Raw genomic sequence first — 17803 nt, forward strand, 5'->3', positions numbered from 1 at the left:
TAAGTGCTGCAGGCCCACTGGTAGCACTCAATTTACAGGTCCTGGGTATATGCCCATAGAAATGAATGTCAATTACCGAATCGTAATTACCGATTCGGTAAATACCGAAAAAGTCAAGGGTGGCAGGGTGTCACTTTGACACCTTGTTGCACCCCTGATTAGTGCTTGTGTGCCATGTCCTCAGGGCATGTATGTATGCCACATGGCACACAAGCACTAATGCACATTTATGCATTTACATAGGAATTCCTTATTTACCACCAACTAATAGTTGGTGGTAAATAACGAATCCTTAACCCCTTCCATGCTCATGACGAGCTCAGCTCGTCATGCAGCACAGTGCTCCTGTGCTCATGACGAGCTGAGCTCGTCATGACCACACCATTTTTCGTTGCTGTCCAGCACAGCAGGGGAAACTCTCAAGCAGTGATGTGGTTAAAGCCCTGTAGCACTGTCAAAATACAAATTCTGTAATTTTACCGAATCTGTAATTTTACCGATTCAGTAAAATTACCGATTCGGTAAAATTACCGAATCTGTATTTTGAGATGCCCTACATCTCAGTATCCAAATACCGATCGGTAATGGCCGAAAATCGGTATTTTCGGCCATTACCGACCGGTATTTGGATACCTGCATCTAGCCCATTGTTTTTAATTATCTTTATGTGTTAGTTCATATATTATTCTTATGTGTTGTTATTGTTTATAAAATCATTAATAAGATTTTTGAAATATGGTTTGTAATTTCAAGCGATTTATAAGTTTTTGATTTTATATTGCTAATAGTAATTTATATAGTCATATTGGTGTACTGGGTTTGTAGAAGTGTAGGCTGGGAATTTATTTAATTGCAATTAATTAATAATTTATTAATCATTTATTTGTACTTTTGTAAGTGATTATTAATGATGTAAGTTGTGTAATAATTGTTGTTTCTTAAAGTATTTATTAGGTGTGGCTGCTGGGTATGTAGGGGAATAGGGTGGGAAGTTAATTGAGTAATAATTAATTAACACATTATTAGGAATGTATTTATTAAATAAATAAATAATTATTAAGTATTATATTGTGTTATAATTGTATTTTTTTAAGTTATATATTATTAATAATGAAATAATTGATCATTATTTGATTATTAATTATGTACATTGTGTAATAGATGAATCTTTAAGGTATAAATCAGGTGTGGGATTCTGGGTTTGTAGGGGTGTAGGGGGGAAGGTAATTAAGTAGTCTAGCGCTGGGACGCCCCGCGGTTGGGGCAGCCGTACGCTATATAAGCATATATAACATAACATAACACAAGGGCGCAACTAGGTCTTAATTTCGGGGGGGGCTAACATGGCAGAGGAAGGGGCGTGGCTAATGTATATCAATGGGGCGGAGCTAAAATGGCAGATAATCAGGATCGGTTAATGCTCAGGTCAAGCTGAGAAAAAAATGTGGTGAATTCTACATTTGAAACTGGACAACAATTAAAGCACACATTTTTGTTAGTTTGATGCATTGCCCCCCAAAACCCATACTCACCCTGAATCTTAAAATTACCCCTGGCACACCAAAACACATACCCACGCTGAACCCTAAAATTAACCCCTTCACACCCTAAAACCCATACCCGCCCTGAAATCTGTAATTACCCCTGGCACCCCAAAACCCATACCCATCCTATCCCTAAAATTATCCCTCCCCGGCACCCCAAAACCCATACCCACCCCACACCCTAAAATTACCCCCTGGCACCCCAAAACCCAATACCACCCTGAACTCTAAAATCACCCCCCTGGAGCCCCAAAACCCATACCCGCCCTGAACCTTAAATTACCTCTGGCACCCCAGAAACCATACCCATGCTGAACCATAAATTCCCTCTTGCCCCCCAAAATCCAAACCCACCCTGAACCTTAAAATTACCCCAGGCACCCCAAAACCCATACCCATGCTGAACCATAAATTCCCATCTGGCACCCCATAACCCATACCCACCATGAACCCTAAAATAGCCCCTGACATCCCAAACCCACACCTGCCCTAAACCCTAAAATTACCCCTGGCACTATAAAACACATACCCACGCTGAACCCTAAAATTAATCCCATGGCACCTCAAAACCCACACCCACCCTGAACCTTACAATTACCCCTGGCACCCCAAACCCCATACCCATGAACCCTAAAATTACCCCTGGCACACCAAAACCCATACCCACCCTGAACCATAAATTCCCCGCTGGCACCCCATAACCTATACCCACCCTGAACCCTAAAATTGCCCCCTGACACCCCAAAACCCACACCTGCCCTGGACCCTAAAATTACCCCTTTCACACCAAAACACATACCCACGCTGAACCCTAAAATGTCCCCTGGCACCCCATACCCACCCTGAACCCTAAAATAGCCCCCTGACGTCCCAAAACCCACACCTGCCCTAAACCTTAAAATTACCCCTGGCACCCCAAAACCCATACCCATGCTGAACCATAAATTCCCCCCGGCACCCCATAACCTATACCCACCCTGAACCATAAATTTCCCCCTGACACCCCAAAACCCACACCTGCCCTGAACCCTAAAATTACCCCTGGCACACCAAAACACATACCCACGCTGAACCCTAAAATGTCCCCTGGCACCCCATACCCACCCTAAACCCTAAAATAGCCCCCTGACATCCCAAAACCCACACCTGCCCTGAACCCTAAAATTACCCCTTGCACACCAGAACACATACCCACGCTGAACCCTAAAATGTCCCCTGGCACCCCATACCCACCCTGAACCCTAAAATAGCCCCCTGACATCCCAAAACCCACACCTGCCCTAAACCCTAAAATTACCCCTGGCACCCCAAAACCCATACCCATGCTGAACCATAAATTCCCCCCGGCACCCCATAACCCATACCCACCCTGAACCATAAATTCCCCCCTGGCACCCCATAACCCATACCCACCCTGAACCCTAAAATTGCCCCCTGACACCCCAAAACTCACACCTGCCCTGAACCCTAAAATTACCCCTGGCACCCCAAAACCCATACCCACCCCACACCCTAAAATTACCCCCTGGCACCCCAAAACCCAATACCACCCTGAACTCTAAAATCACCCCCCTGGAGCCCCAAAACCCATACCCGCCCTGAACCTTAAATTACCTCTGGCACCCCAGAAACCATACCCATGCTGAACCATAAATTCCCTCTTGCCCCCCAAAATCCAAACCCACCCTGAACCTTAAAATTACCCCAGGCACCCCAAAACCCATACCCATGCTGAACCATAAATTCCCATCTGGCACCCCATAACCCATACCCACCATGAACCCTAAAATAGCCCCTGACATCCCAAACCCACACCTGCCCTAAACCCTAAAATTACCCCTGGCACTATAAAACACATACCCACGCTGAACCCTAAAATTAATCCCATGGCACCTCAAAACCCACACCCACCCTGAACCTTACAATTACCCCTGGCACCCCAAACCCCATACCCATGAACCCTAAAATTACCCCTGGCACACCAAAACCCATACCCACCCTGAACCATAAATTCCCCGCTGGCACCCCATAACCTATACCCACCCTGAACCCTAAAATTGCCCCCTGACACCCCAAAACCCACACCTGCCCTGGACCCTAAAATTACCCCTTTCACACCAAAACACATACCCACGCTAAACCCTAAAATGTCCCCTGGCACCCCATACCCACCCTGAACCCTAAAATAGCCCCCTGACGTCCCAAAACCCACACCTGCCCTAAACCTTAAAATTACCCCTGGCACCCCAAAACCCATACCCATGCTGAACCATAAATTCCCCCCGGCACCCCATAACCTATACCCACCCTGAACCATAAATTTCCCCCTGACACCCCAAAACCCACACCTGCCCTGAACCCTAAAATTACCCCTGGCACACCAAAACACATACCCACGCTGAACCCTAAAATGTCCCCTGGCACCCCATACCCACCCTAAACCCTAAAATAGCCCCCTGACATCCCAAAACCCACACCTGCCCTGAACCCTAAAATTACCCCTTGCACACCAGAACACATACCCACGCTGAACCCTAAAATGTCCCCTGGCACCCCATACCCACCCTGAACCCTAAAATAGCCCCCTGACATCCCAAAACCCACACCTGCCCTAAACCCTAAAATTACCCCTGGCACCCCAAAACCCATACCCATGCTGAACCATAAATTCCCCCCGGCACCCCATAACCCATACCCACCCTGAACCATAAATTCCCCCCTGGCACCCCATAACCCATACCCACCCTGAACCCTAAAATTGCCCCCTGACACCCCAAAACTCACACCTGCCCTGAACCCTAAAATTACCCCTGGCACACCAAAACACATACCCGCTCAGAACCCTAAAATTACCCCCTGGCACGCCAATCCGTAACCCACCCGTAACCCACCCTGAACCATAAAATTACTCCCTGGCACCCTAAAACCCACACCCACCCTGAACTCTAAAATTACCCACTAGCACCCCAAAAAAAAATGAACACTACAAACTTACACTACATTTGCATATTTGGAGGGGACTGTCCTCTTTGACGTTTCTATGTATGTAAGTCAAAAACAACATTCACAGTAACCAAGGGGCATATGTATGAAAGTTTGGTTTTGCTATTCTCAAATAGCAAATTTTAGAGAATCGTTATTTGAGAATGGCAAAACGAGATGTATGTAGGATTTGCAAAAAAAATTGTGAATCCTACATATTCCATAATTGTGAATCGCAAAGTGCAATTCACAATTACGGAAACCCTCTCCATTCATTCCTATGGGCCTAGAGGCCTATAGGAATGAATGGGAAGACATTCTCAATTTGGGCCATATGTATCATCAAACCAATTTGCATTTCCAAAATAGCGAATTTTTTATGGAATCGCTATTTTGGAAATGCAAAATGGTATGTATGAACAAAATCGCTTTTATATAGCGATTCCTTACCATTCCTAATTTGCGATTAGCAAATTGCTAATTGCAAATTACCCATTAATTTCTATGGGCCAGGAGGCCCATAGGAATGAAGGGGCAATTTGCGATTAGCAATTAGCTAATCGCAAATTAGGAATTTTTTCAAGGGTGCAGGGGTGTCTCAAGAACACCCTGCTGCACCCCTGAAAAAGACATTTGGGGGCATATGGCGCACATACATACCCTAAGGGCATGTATGGGCGTCATATGGCACCTTTGGTTTGTTTGAAAAAAGCATTATTGATACATTGCATTTAAGGAATCGCAAAATTTGCGATTCCTTAAGTGCAATCGCAAAATAAGGAATAGCAATTTTTGCGATTCCTTATTTTGATGCAAAAATGTTTGATACATACCATTTAGGTATTTAGCATTCGCAAAGGCCGAAATTCACAGAATTTCGGCCTTTGCGAATGCTAAATGGCTTGATACATATGGCCCCTAGATATGCAGGCAGTATGTAATGCTGTGCTGAAAAATGCATTAAAGTTACTGGAACTTACACAAAAAACTGCTGCCTGACAACAGGGGGAAAGGGATGGCCAGTGCAGGTGAAGCTTTTCCTTTGTAAATTAATTCCTGCTGGCGTCATAGCCCAGGGGTTGCTGTCTGCGCACTTGTATGAAATACACATCTATACAAGTGCACAGACAGCACCCCATGGGCTATGACGCCAGCAGAAATTCCTTTACAAAGGAAAAGCATCACCTTAACTGGCCAGCCCTTTCCCCCTGCTGTGCACTTCACACCCCATGCTCACAAGCGATCAAGTGCTTAAGTGAAATCCCTGCCTTCAGGCAAGGATTTCACCTCGCGGCGCCACCGTAAAGGAAAACAAGAGGTGGGGGCAGGAGGTCACTCACTGAAGCAGAGGCTGGCTGGCTCGGGCTGCTGGGCCTCTCAGAAAGCATTTAAAAAATCATTCTCCGATCGGATGCTATCTTGCACCATTTCAGTGCGTGTAATCTTAGCCCGGGCAGAGGAGGCGACGGGGGGGGCTGAAGCCCGGTGAGCCCAATGGGTGTTGCGCGCCTGACATAACATAACATAACATAACATAACATTATTTAACAATAATCATTAATGTTTTTATTAATTACTAGAGGCCCGTCCCGACGTTGTCCGGGTATGAATTGCTGCCGGCCAGTATTATATTGTTTTGTAGGATTTCGTTTAGATTGCATTTCTTATCTGTGACAGGCCTGTGAAACGCTCCGATTCACAGTGCACTGCTGATGCACTTAAGAGTGCGCGTTCAGTAGTGTGTGAACTCGAGTTTCCCTACTTTATTTTTCCTTGCAATATTATATAGCGCAAACTCGACAACATGGCATGAGCACAATTTACATTACAGAAGAACACATACATTTGTGGTAGGCACGGGGAGACAACGCGATTTGCCTGGATTCACAGGATGTTGACTGATGCCGAGATTCGAACGTAGGTCCCCAGCTCTAAAGTTCGCAATTCTAGATCTTGTGGCGGGAGGTGTGTCTAAAAGTGTATGTCGTGCTGGACATCAATGAGAGAGACCTGTGCATTTTTCTAATGGGTGGTGAAAAAATATGAGTATGTTGCTGGAGATGTGGGCCGCCGTGCCACCAATGTACTTACCGGGGGAAGGTAAACACCCATTATTCCACAACTTTCTTTCCGCATACCATCACTCCGCATACTTTCATTACGAAAGTACCATCACTCCGCAATGCCATTATAACGCATGGCATTACATTTTATATGCTCTTACCACGCATACATTTGCATGAATGGTAAAAGCATGTTTTGTTTTAATGTTTGGATAAGGTAAGTATGGGTATAGGGGTGTATGTTGTGGGGTACTGAGGTGTATGTTTTGGGGTATTTGGGTATTTTAAGGGTTCAGATATAGTTTTGGGTTATGGGGTACAGGGGTAGTTTTTTGGTTTAGGGATAGGTTTTGGGGTACAGGGGTATTTTTAGGGTTCAGGGCTAGGTTTAGGTTTTGGGGTATAAGGGTATTTTTAGGGTTCAGGGGTAGGTTTAGGTTTTGGGGTACCGGGGTATTTTTAGGGTTCAGGGCTAGGTTTGGGTTTTGGGGTACAGGGGTATTTTAGGGTTCAGGGGTAGGTTTGGGTTTTGGGGTACAGGGTTATTTTTAGGGGTCAGGGCTAGGTTTGGGTTTTGGGGGTACAGGGGTATTTTTAGGGTTCAGCTGTAGGTTTGGGTTTTGGGGTACAGGGGTATTTTAAGGGTTCAGGGCTAGGTTTGGGTTTTGGTGTACAGTGGTATTTTTAGGGTTCAGGGCTAGGTTTGGGTTTTGGGGTACAGGGGTATTTTTAGGGTTCAGGGCTAGGTTTGGGTTTTGGGATACAGGGGTATTTTAGGGTTCAGGGGTAGGTTTGGGTTTTGGGGTACAGGGGTATTTTTAGGGTTCAGGGCTAGGTTTGGGTTTTGGGGTACAGGGGTATTTTTAAGAGTCATGGGTATGTTTGGGTTTTGAGGTACAGGGGTATTTATAGGGTTCAGGGCTAGGGTTAGGTTTTGGGATACAGGGGTATTTTTAGGGTTTAGGGATAGGTTTGGGTTTTGGGGTACAGGGTATATTTATAGGGTTAAGGTGGGTTAGTGTTTAAGGGTGTTGGGGTATTTTAAGGAGTAAGGGTGGGTTATGATTATGGGGTGCAGTGGTATTTAAAGGGAGCAGGGTGGGATTAGCACAGGATATGAGACATGGCATGAAGGGCGGAACGTACCACACGCCCCCCAGCGTTTGTCACGCCCCCAGCACACGCACACAGCACAACGCAGACACGCCCACAAGGGACTACTTTGCTGGCACAGTTCTTTTACCTTTTAAATGTATATGATGGGCGTCTGCATAGCCTATGTCCTTCTGCTGCAACTGCCCTTTCCAACGCTGTATTGGGTGTTGTGATTGCTGCTGTGGTTCCTGAGATTACCCGCCTCAAAGGTTTGGGCTCTCTCTTCATTATATTAGTATGGATCTAATTGACTAACAAATATGCAAATTGTGTGATAATGATATTTTATATGTTGTATGTTAGGTGTGGGCTGTTGGGTTTAGGGGGTAAAGGGTGTTGCTTTTCTAAGTAATGATTTTATTAATCATTAATTCATTATTATTGATTTAATTGAATTAGAAGTATATACATTGGGTAATAATTTTCATGTGTGGCAGATGGCTTTGTAGGGGTATAGAGTGGGAAGTAAATAATAAATTAGTAGTTCATAATTCAATTTTTAATAAACATTTAATTGATCTTTAATTCCGTTACATTTATTTATTTTAGCTATATTGAACTTGTGGGCGTGTAGGCTTTTGGGGGTATAGTGTGGTCATTTAATTAAATGATAAATAATTTATTTTTAACTGATAGTTAATTATTAATTTATTTACTAATCATGGTGAGTGTTTTTTTATTTTTAGCTATTTATAGTTTTCGATTTATAATAAAGTTCATATTAAGGGTGTTATGTTTGTTAAAAAAATAATTAACACTTTCCCCATTGTTGTAAGGACTCTAAAGAGAATAGTACATTTTACCCCTCTGAAGTCCAACATTTTCGCTACTGTTGCACAGACTGGAGTGGAAATAGTAAATGTTACCTCTCCAGGGTCCAACGCTTTCCCTACTGTTGCACAGACTGCAGTGGAAATAGTAAATTTTACCCCTCCGAAATCTAACGCTTTCCTTAGTGTTGCAAAGACTGGAGTAGGAATAGTACATTTAACCCCTCAGTAATCCAACGCTTTCCCGACTGTTGCAAAGACTGAAGTGGGAAAAGTAAATATTACCCCTCTGACATCCAGCGCTTTCCCTACTGTTACACGGAGTTTTAAATATATATGAAGTTATTTTTTAGTTTATTTTATAAGATTTGTATAGATACGTTTATTTGCAACAGTTTGTTTTTCCTCCAATGAGAGTGAAGCAACGTGTATATCAATCCACATGTGAGCCCCAGGCGCATTTGCAATTAATAAAGACACTTTTGCCGAACATGCTGTTCAGAAAAAAAGAAATCCTGCAGACCTGCTATGTTCTCTAATCGGTTCCTAGAAAGGAATGGTTTATTTTTCTTACAAATATATGCATATGCATATCAATATATATTTATATAAATTAGCTTTTTTAATAGTAAATAAAAAAAGATTATAATGTAAAATATACTTTTTATAAAAGTGCTATATTATATATATGTTTATATAAATATGTGCATACATATATTTATGTGTGTATGTTTCTATAAGTATATAATTCAATATATAGAATTAAATGTTACTTAAATATATGTAATTCACTTTATAATAATGTTATATATTAAAATATTCAATATTTACAATTTTAAGCTATATAGTTCACAATTGCCTGCACGTTGATTAACCCTTTCGATGCTGATGACGAGTCATCCCCCACGGGTGTCGTGTGCTGATGACGAGCTGAGCTCGTCATCGAAACAGCAAAATGGCATTTTCCAGCACAGGGGGGGAAAATGGCCAGCAGTCATGTGGTTAAATAGTTATCTTCCCAAATGCAGAAAATATGTGTAGTAACTGCTGGTAGCACCAACTGCACATGGGTGCAATGAGTTGCACCAAGAACATGAGGAAATCCTGCTATGTCATAAAATCCTTCATTGGTGTCTACTTGTTGAAGGCTGATTTTGGGAAACAGCAGGTACTGTGGCGTGAGCTTGATGATGGCATCCAACACAGATAGCACAAATGTGGAAAAGGCACTCTGAGACACTCCAGCCAACATTGCAGAGGTCTTCTGGAAATACCAAGAACAAATAATGTGCAGAACTGCCATCAGTTTCACATGTGGTGGGATGGCATTGATCATTCATAATGCTGGTTGTAGACTTGAAGAAATCTAACCAGCAACTTCAGGATGCTCTTCTTCTTTAGTCTCTATTTCAAGATCACCTCCTCCTCATTGATATCGACAAGGGAGATCATTTGTCTGAATATGCACTCCTTCCTCCTTTGCTGTCACTGTTGTTGTCTTGCACCAACTTCCAGTTACAAAATACCCACCTCCAAAGAGTAGGTTTGCGTGCCAGAGAGTGTTGCGTTAGAGATCTTTTAATACTGATGCCCTTGCATCGTTGTGCACTCTTGCATTGGCCATGCTTAGCATTCTGACGCATTTACATTGTTGTGTTACACTGCTTGATGATGTGTCACGCAGTGATATATCAGTAAATCCCAGTGCCTTTACGTTCTGTTGGATTTTGCGTGGAAAACTACCTTGCATACATTAATTCCTGTGTTACACAGGCTGACAAGGCACAGCACTTGTACAACACAAGTTCCTAAAAGTGACGCTAGAAGGCACCTGCTTTGCTTAAGCCCGTGTTTATTTATTTGCATAGTTGGCTAGACCCAGAGGTATCAGAGAGCTTTACAACAAAACACTTGTACAGAATTACATCAGTTACCATAGCATAAATAAAACAACTAAAAGTTACTTGGAGCATGGAAGGTGAGTGGGGGAGGGGGATGGAGACAGGAAGCTGGAAAGACAGACAAAGTCAGGCATACCTACAATGGCTCTGTGTTGTCCCACCATTTCTAAGCCTCTACTTAACCAAACCATAGGTGAGGCACAGTAACACCTGGGTTAAATATTATTGAAAAAGCAATGTGGAAAACCTCTGCATCTATCACTCACTTAAAGTTGCTTGACTGGAAGATAACCTGACGGAGTTCCCTCTCCATCAACATACAAATTAGGACCCAAGTCTGCCCTACTTAACACGTTATTAAATTAGCCCCCGGTTAATAGAGCCTTTAACCTGCTTTAACCCCTTGGCTGCGGCGGTAATTCCGCAGCAGTGCTGGGGAGGATGGGGGTCGCGCGGTGCCGCCATGCTCGTGACGGAACCACTCCGTCACGAGCCACGGGCGCGCTGCGCTTGTGACAGAGTGGTTCCGTCATGGCCCCACCCGCTCAATTAAACTGCCGCGCAGGTGAGGAATCCCTGCAGCGTGGTCGGGGCGGCTGCGCCGTGATGGAACCACTCCATCACCAGCACATCGCGTCTGTGGCTGGTGATGGAGTGGTTCCGTCACGAGCACGGAAGGGGTTAAACCAACTACCCATTTCAATAGAGAAATTATTAGAGATATGATTAGAGATTGTTTGAGGGTGGATGCCTTTTTTAAAATTTGAGTGTTAAATTACATGAAATCCTCGTTGTTGAACTTGGTAGGCCTGTTTATTTGCCAAACCAGAATTGATTGCTAAAAAATATTGACTTGGGCCAAGAATGTTTTTTATGAGTTGAGACACCCCCTGAGGGATTTTATGGAATTATCCAAGCACTTTGTTAGGTCTTTTGTTTAATTGAAGACATTTGACACCATGGAGTCTTATGCATGCGTGGTTTCAAATTAATGGGCGCGTTTTTTGTAACTCACGTGATAGCAAGCACTGTACACTATCATTTCCAAAGGGACAGTGGGTGTTTGTTTATCCAATGCCCCCTTGTACTAATGATGAGTTCTCTACCAAAACGTCTGCATTTTACGTTTTTTTGTAAATATTTTAAATCAAGGAGACACTTAGGGCCTGATTTTGATGATTGGTCAGTGGTTTTCTGACTGATGTCAATGGTATCAATTCCGACCCCTTAATTGAAATCCAGGTAGTCAGAATTTTAACCAGCTAGTCATTCCGGCTGGCTTCCGACGGGCCCATCGGCCAGTCAGAACAGCACATAATTCCTATGCGACGTCTTTTCCGCTGTCGGAATAACGATGGCAGTTTCCAACTGGCTTTCCATTCTGGGCTTTTGACATGGAAAGCCTGTCAGAAAGATTCTTTGGGGGCCCCTATCAGGGCTCCCAATGTCCTATTAAAGGAACATTTTTCCTCACCCACCATAGGTAGTGTGCTTCATCATTGGGAACCTCCTCGCACCGTAATCCCTAGTCACTCTGTGGGCTACAACCCCTTCACTAGAGAGAGGACCACAGCAGATGTTTTTTCAGAGGTCGGCAATGGAAGTGGCTGAATCTCAGGATTCTTACGATAGAGAGTACCCTGAGCTCCATGCCAGGGTCTGAGTTAAAGCACTATGCCCGATGATAAGGGTGACCGCCAGTGGATCCCTTCCTTGGATTCATATAGGACCACTGGCTGGTTTTGTATTATTTCACCTTGTACATATTTGGTTGAGCTTTTTCTGAGCAGAATACAGAGACACCTCTGTGAAGGGTAACAAGCAGGAACACATTGACCTACCTTGATGATACACCTTAACAGGTTTAATAGATCCTGCTGTGTTTTGCTTATATTCATCCTGACCCAGAGACACACAAACAGAGCAATGTCCTATACTTTAAAAAAAATCAGCTGTGCCCCTCCCTCTAGTAATGGGGTTGTTGCCTGCACCATGACTAGGCATTATGGTGAGAGGAGGTTCTTCATGTTGAAGCATGCCACCTAAGGTGGGTGAGGGAAATCATCCTTTAAAAGGAATACTCCACTTGAGCTATGCTACATTGAACAGCTCTTTTTCTTAACAGTTTAGACCCAGGTGTTTGTTTGTGTTTAATACTTTGTCCATGTCTCTGGACACTACAGGCTGTCTGGTGGACTCCAGACAGGAGAGGCAAGCAGTAGCAAGGTAGGTCAGCCAAGCTTAAGCAGGGTTTTGGGTGTAGTTCAATTATTGAGGAAATGAGCACCACACAGTTCCATGTTCTGGAATGACCACAGTACGTTCTACACAGAGCTGTGAATCTCGTTGTCTTCAATAAGCCGGGCTAGAACTCTTGCTTACATCCACTGTTTGACATTATCCACTGCAAATCAGGGTCAGTGCACAGCTAAATCTTTGTTATGCATGGCTCTCATAGAGAGCTTTTATACTTTATTTCATTTTCTGAATCTGTAACCCACTGCTATGATACAGCAACTGTTGATAACAAAATTGGTTACCCACTATTGTGATATCATGAAGGCCTTCCAGGCAGGTCAAGCTTACAGCCCTCACTGAGAGCCTGTCAGCACAGCACTGCTTGTTTGCTTTGAGGCAGAAAGCACAGCGGCAGAAGGGGGAAGGAAGTCAGGGAAGGTGGTGGAGGTTGATGAAGTATGGGAGTTAGCTTTCTTTTAACCTGTGGGACAGGTATACATAACTGAACCCACATTAAGTCTAACCCTGGGCGTAGTTTGTGTAGTAGAGCTACGCGTACCTACGCGAAGTGTACTTCACACTACGCAAACTGGGTAGTGCGATAGGGAAAATGCTGTTCGCAATGATTGCACAGTGCCGGATGCTTGTCCGCACTGTGCAATCATTGCAAACGGCATGGCATCTTGCACAGTGCAAGTGGCCGTTTTCTGGCACTCAAGTAGATTTGTACTTGAGCGGCAGCTTTCTCAACGCGGACTGATAGTTTCTCATCGCGAGCGGTCGCGCGCATATGCGACCACTTGCAATGAGAAACCTTACCTCCCCGCGTTGAGAATCTCGCCGGGAGGTTTATTTTCGACGCTCGCGATCGGCAACTTAATGTTGCTGATCGCAAACGAGGAAAAAGTCTCGCCGGGATGTTGATTTTGCTCGCTCGCGGTCGCCAACTTGACGTTGAGAACCGCGAGCAAGCGAAAAATGCCTGCTACACTACACGTTTTTGCACAGTGCTACATGCAATTCGCATAGCGCGTGGTAGTGTAAACCACGCACGCTCCCCGAGCGTAGCATAGTACTACACCCAGGGTTAGTTATGTCTGGCTCCCCCATTAATCATCTGCCACTGTGCAGCAGTTGTAGCAAGGGCAAATGACTTTGGGAGCCATACTGAACAGATAATTATAGATGGGTAAAAGGTGAATTACGGACATGTTTTTCTCCTCGTGGTTCTGAGTGACATCATAAACAACTCATATTTGCTCTAGTTGTCTATTTGATGTCACTAAGAAACCTCTAGGTGAAAAATATGCTTGTAATTCACTGTTACCCATTCATAATTTGATATGAAACACCAACCACTCACACTGGGGCAGAGATTCCCTCCTCAGTGGGATTTAGGAGAAGAGCAGGCATTGCCATGCTGCCAGAATACACTACTGGGATTGGTGCCTAGACTGCTCCTGGTACAATCTCCAGGCACCCGTTCTGATGCAAGATCATGAGTATTCCCCTGAGTTAGGACCCAGTGATAAAGAGAGATGAGATAACAGAGGACGCTGGGAAAGAGCTGGCTTTGTTGTTACCATCCTGCTAGCAGCAATCCTCCATTTTGCACTCCTCATCAACAAGAGTTTGTGGTTATCCACACTAACAAAAGGTTCACCAATAATAGCCATGATCATTCATCATTTCACACTCATTCTGACATTCATGATCATGATTGTAAAATCAATTCCCATTGATGTTTTGAGTCATCACTATTTATTGTCATGGGGCTTAATTTACATGTAGAGGCTAGTGGATATTACACCTGGGTGAAACCTGCAGAACCCCAAAACTTAGATAATGGTGCCACCAGGCTGGACCTTGACCAAAGGGTGCAGAGTGGCCAATCACCTGAGACTGCAGAAATGGCAGACTGTTTTGGGCTTGTGTAGGTCTCAGTGCATGCCAAGACCGTCCATAGAAAGCAATTGATCTGTGGTTTGGGGGAACCTTATGAATCCAAAACCCCTAAATATTGTCAAAATTGGAAAATAGAGAGGAACCACCAGCAGAAAGGAACAGTGTAAAGTGGATGCCTCACAACAAGAGCTGAAGGTAAATATGAAGGTTTATTACGAATCTTCTCCAGCAACGCCAATGCCTCCTAGACAGGCTTCAGCTGCAGTTCACCTGCCAGAGCATAGAACCCCCCGGAATCTACAAGCTCTAAATACATTCACAGTGTTACAAGCATAAGATAAACAAATAATATCTTAAGCCATAACAAATAAGTAATGGATAGATTAATGTTTCAAATGGAAAGGAATACTCAGTCATTCACACAACAATTTGAACGACCAAACAGTAGAACCACTCAGAAGTATCAGGGATGCAGCAAGTGCAGCTCAGAACATACAGTAGCTCAGATGAACACATATATACCAGAGAATATATAGCTGGCTTATACTTATTACCAACCTGCGTTATCGCACCCATACTTCATTAATGTTATAGAGACGCAAGCATCTACTGTCTCCATTGCCAACATGTTATATTAATATTATTATTTGGATAACCACAAAACTTTCATATCTCTGAATAGGAAACTTAATGTTATGAAATATTAATTCCTGGTTTTTTTGGGACAGATTTAACCCAAGGATCCATTGTCCAAATTGTGCTGGCTGGAGTGGTCCTTCTCCTTCTTACGGTCATCGTCGCTGAGCACTGTTACAGCAGCAAGAGGGATGGAAAGAGAACCAGGAATAAACATTATCAAAATGACTAATGACAAATGTACATTAAATGCCTCTTTGGCTTATGTAGCAGACCATAACGCCTTCATATGTTTCTTTTTGTTCACTGAAGAACTCTGTGCCTGTTTTAGAAAGAATAAAACAGAATTAAAGCATGTTTATTTTTTAGGACATTGTATTTATTTGTGATTCGATGGAGAGTAGGAAAAAAATGCAAATAACAAGATATTGTGGCAGATATTTCATTTAAATCTTTACATCCATTACTGCATGGGACAGCAGTCATTCATAGATACATTTAACAACTTTCGGTGAGTATGTGCGTCCAAATTAAATTATTTATAAGAATAGCAATGAATATACCGCACAATAATCAATGATATTATAGCAAGTGTTTAACTACTATTTTGCAACTTAAAAAAGGGACTTCTTCAGAACAAATATTATTTCAAAGCCGGGTGACAGAAAGCTCCTATTCCAACTCAGAGCTGGAGCCCTCCCCATAAGATCTTTGACAGCTAAATGGGGTACAGGGGGGTGTGACATCTGCCCAGCCTGTGGAATGGGGAAGAAAACACTTGGTCACTTTCTGTTTTCTTGTAAGGCTTACTGTGCTCCAAGGCGTGTTTGGCTAGCACCTATGTGTAGGAACCTTGGGACCACCTGTAGTTCGGTTGCCCTGCGTATTATATGTTCAAGCCCACTTACATGGATATTAATAGCCACAGCAAAATATACTGGTTGGGCATTGGCGATCAGACAGAGACTGCTAGTTAATTAACTATTCTCTGTCTGTAAAATCTGTCTCCACAAATTTGTTACTATTGCTTTTTAGACCATTAATGTTCTTGTAACCAGACAGAGACTGCTAGTTAATTAACTATTCTCTGTCTGTTAAATCTGTCTCCATGAATTTGATATTATTCTTTTTCAGACTATTAATGTTTTTATAAACTTGCTATTTTTTAATTATGTATTAATCTCTTTTTAATCATTCAACAAACACTGTGAGAAACTTTTTAATTGAGTGTATTTTACGGATTCAATAGTGCACTGTCATTGTAATTGACTGTAAGTTTAATTCTATTTTAACATATTGTGTATGTCTTGCTTTTATGAGTAATTATTTGAATAAAGCAACTTAAAAAAGGGACTTCAGAACAAAAATGAATTGTGCTTGCAACCTGGAATGATAGTAATAATATTAAATACAAATTGTAACAATTGTGGCATGATGTAAGAGTAGGAATCCTTTCTTTCACCCAAGGGGTGGAAGCCGGAATTATTACCTTCTCCCAATGAATAATAAATGATTCACAACCAAGGCCGGTTGCAAAATCGTCCCTGTAACAAAATCGGCAGAAAACCAGCCATGGCAAAGAGCTCGGCGGCACCCCCAACCCCCCCCCACCCCCGAGTGGGGAGGGCATGGGGGCCAGCCGAGCACTTTGCCAGGGCCGGTTGTGGTTCACAGTACGGCCCTGTTCACAACTATAACGAAAGAGAAAAAAAAGAATAACAATGAAAGACCAAGGGCCCGATGTAGGTAATCCCAGATTACTGATTCTTAAATACCGAATCATACCGATTCGGTATTTAAGAACGGGCAAATGGGATGTAGGTAATTTTATCAAAAGAATTACTGAATCGGTAAGTTTTGGTAATTACCGAATCAGTAAATACCGATTCAGTAATTGGCATTCATTCCTATGGGCCTCCAGGCCCATAGGAATAAATGGCAATTACCGAATCTGTATTTACCGATTCGGTAAAAGGGGGAAACATTGAAGGGTGGCAGGGTGTCACTTTGACACCCTGTTGCACCCCTCAATTGTGTATGGGTGCACATGTTGCAGACATACATGCCCTAAGGGCATGTATGTCTGCAACATGGCACTGTTGGAAAAGCAAAAAAAATGCTTTTTTCAAGGTTTTCATTATTTACCACCAACTTGTAGTTGGTGGTAAATAACGAATCCTAAAAGGGGAAAAGCACTCATTTGAGTGCTCCCTACATAGCAAAATCGGTAATTTACCGATTCGGTATTTTAAGGAATCGGTAATTTACCGATTCCTTAAAATACCGATTTGGTAAATTACCGAATCAGTAAAATGCCCACATACATCTCATTTTCCAAATACCGGTCGGTAACGGCCGAAATTACCGACTTTCGGCCGTTACCGACCGGTATTTGCCTACCTACATCTGGCCCCAAATATGTTAAACCCTGTAAAATGCAGATGTTGTTAAAAGTATCAATAAATGACTCAGAATTACGCAAAAGAAACCATTTTTGGATATTGCAGTAGGAATGCCTGGTTGTCCCAGTGTTCACTTTTCCAGCAAGGGATAGAAGGGCATCAGCTACAGTTCTGTCTCTACAGAGATTTAGAGGCTTATTCACAAAG

The 17803-nt window shown here is 43.1% G+C and overlaps 1 protein-coding gene across 7 annotated transcripts in view; it reads left to right on the forward strand.

The window, feature by feature from the left end:
* The window catches only part of LOC147701648 (leukocyte immunoglobulin-like receptor subfamily A member 6), a 602586-nt gene extending 587035 nt beyond the window's left edge, over positions 1–15551 (forward strand). For all 7 annotated transcript variants that reach the window (XM_086930274.1, XM_086930269.1, XM_086930270.1 and 4 more), the window contains one exon: positions 15287–15551. Coding sequence is in view for 5 of the 7 variants with exons in the window: in XM_086930269.1 (XP_086786395.1) it covers positions 15287–15426 (140 nt within the window). In the remaining 2 variants the exon portion in view is untranslated. The remainder of the gene's footprint in view (positions 1–15286) is intronic.
* The last annotated feature ends 2252 nt before the right edge of the window (positions 15552–17803 follow it).

This window comes from Lissotriton vulgaris, chromosome 7 (assembly GCF_964263255.1).
Source record: "Lissotriton vulgaris chromosome 7, aLisVul1.2, whole genome shotgun sequence".
Classification (NCBI taxonomy): Eukaryota; Metazoa; Chordata; class Amphibia; order Caudata; family Salamandridae; genus Lissotriton; species Lissotriton vulgaris.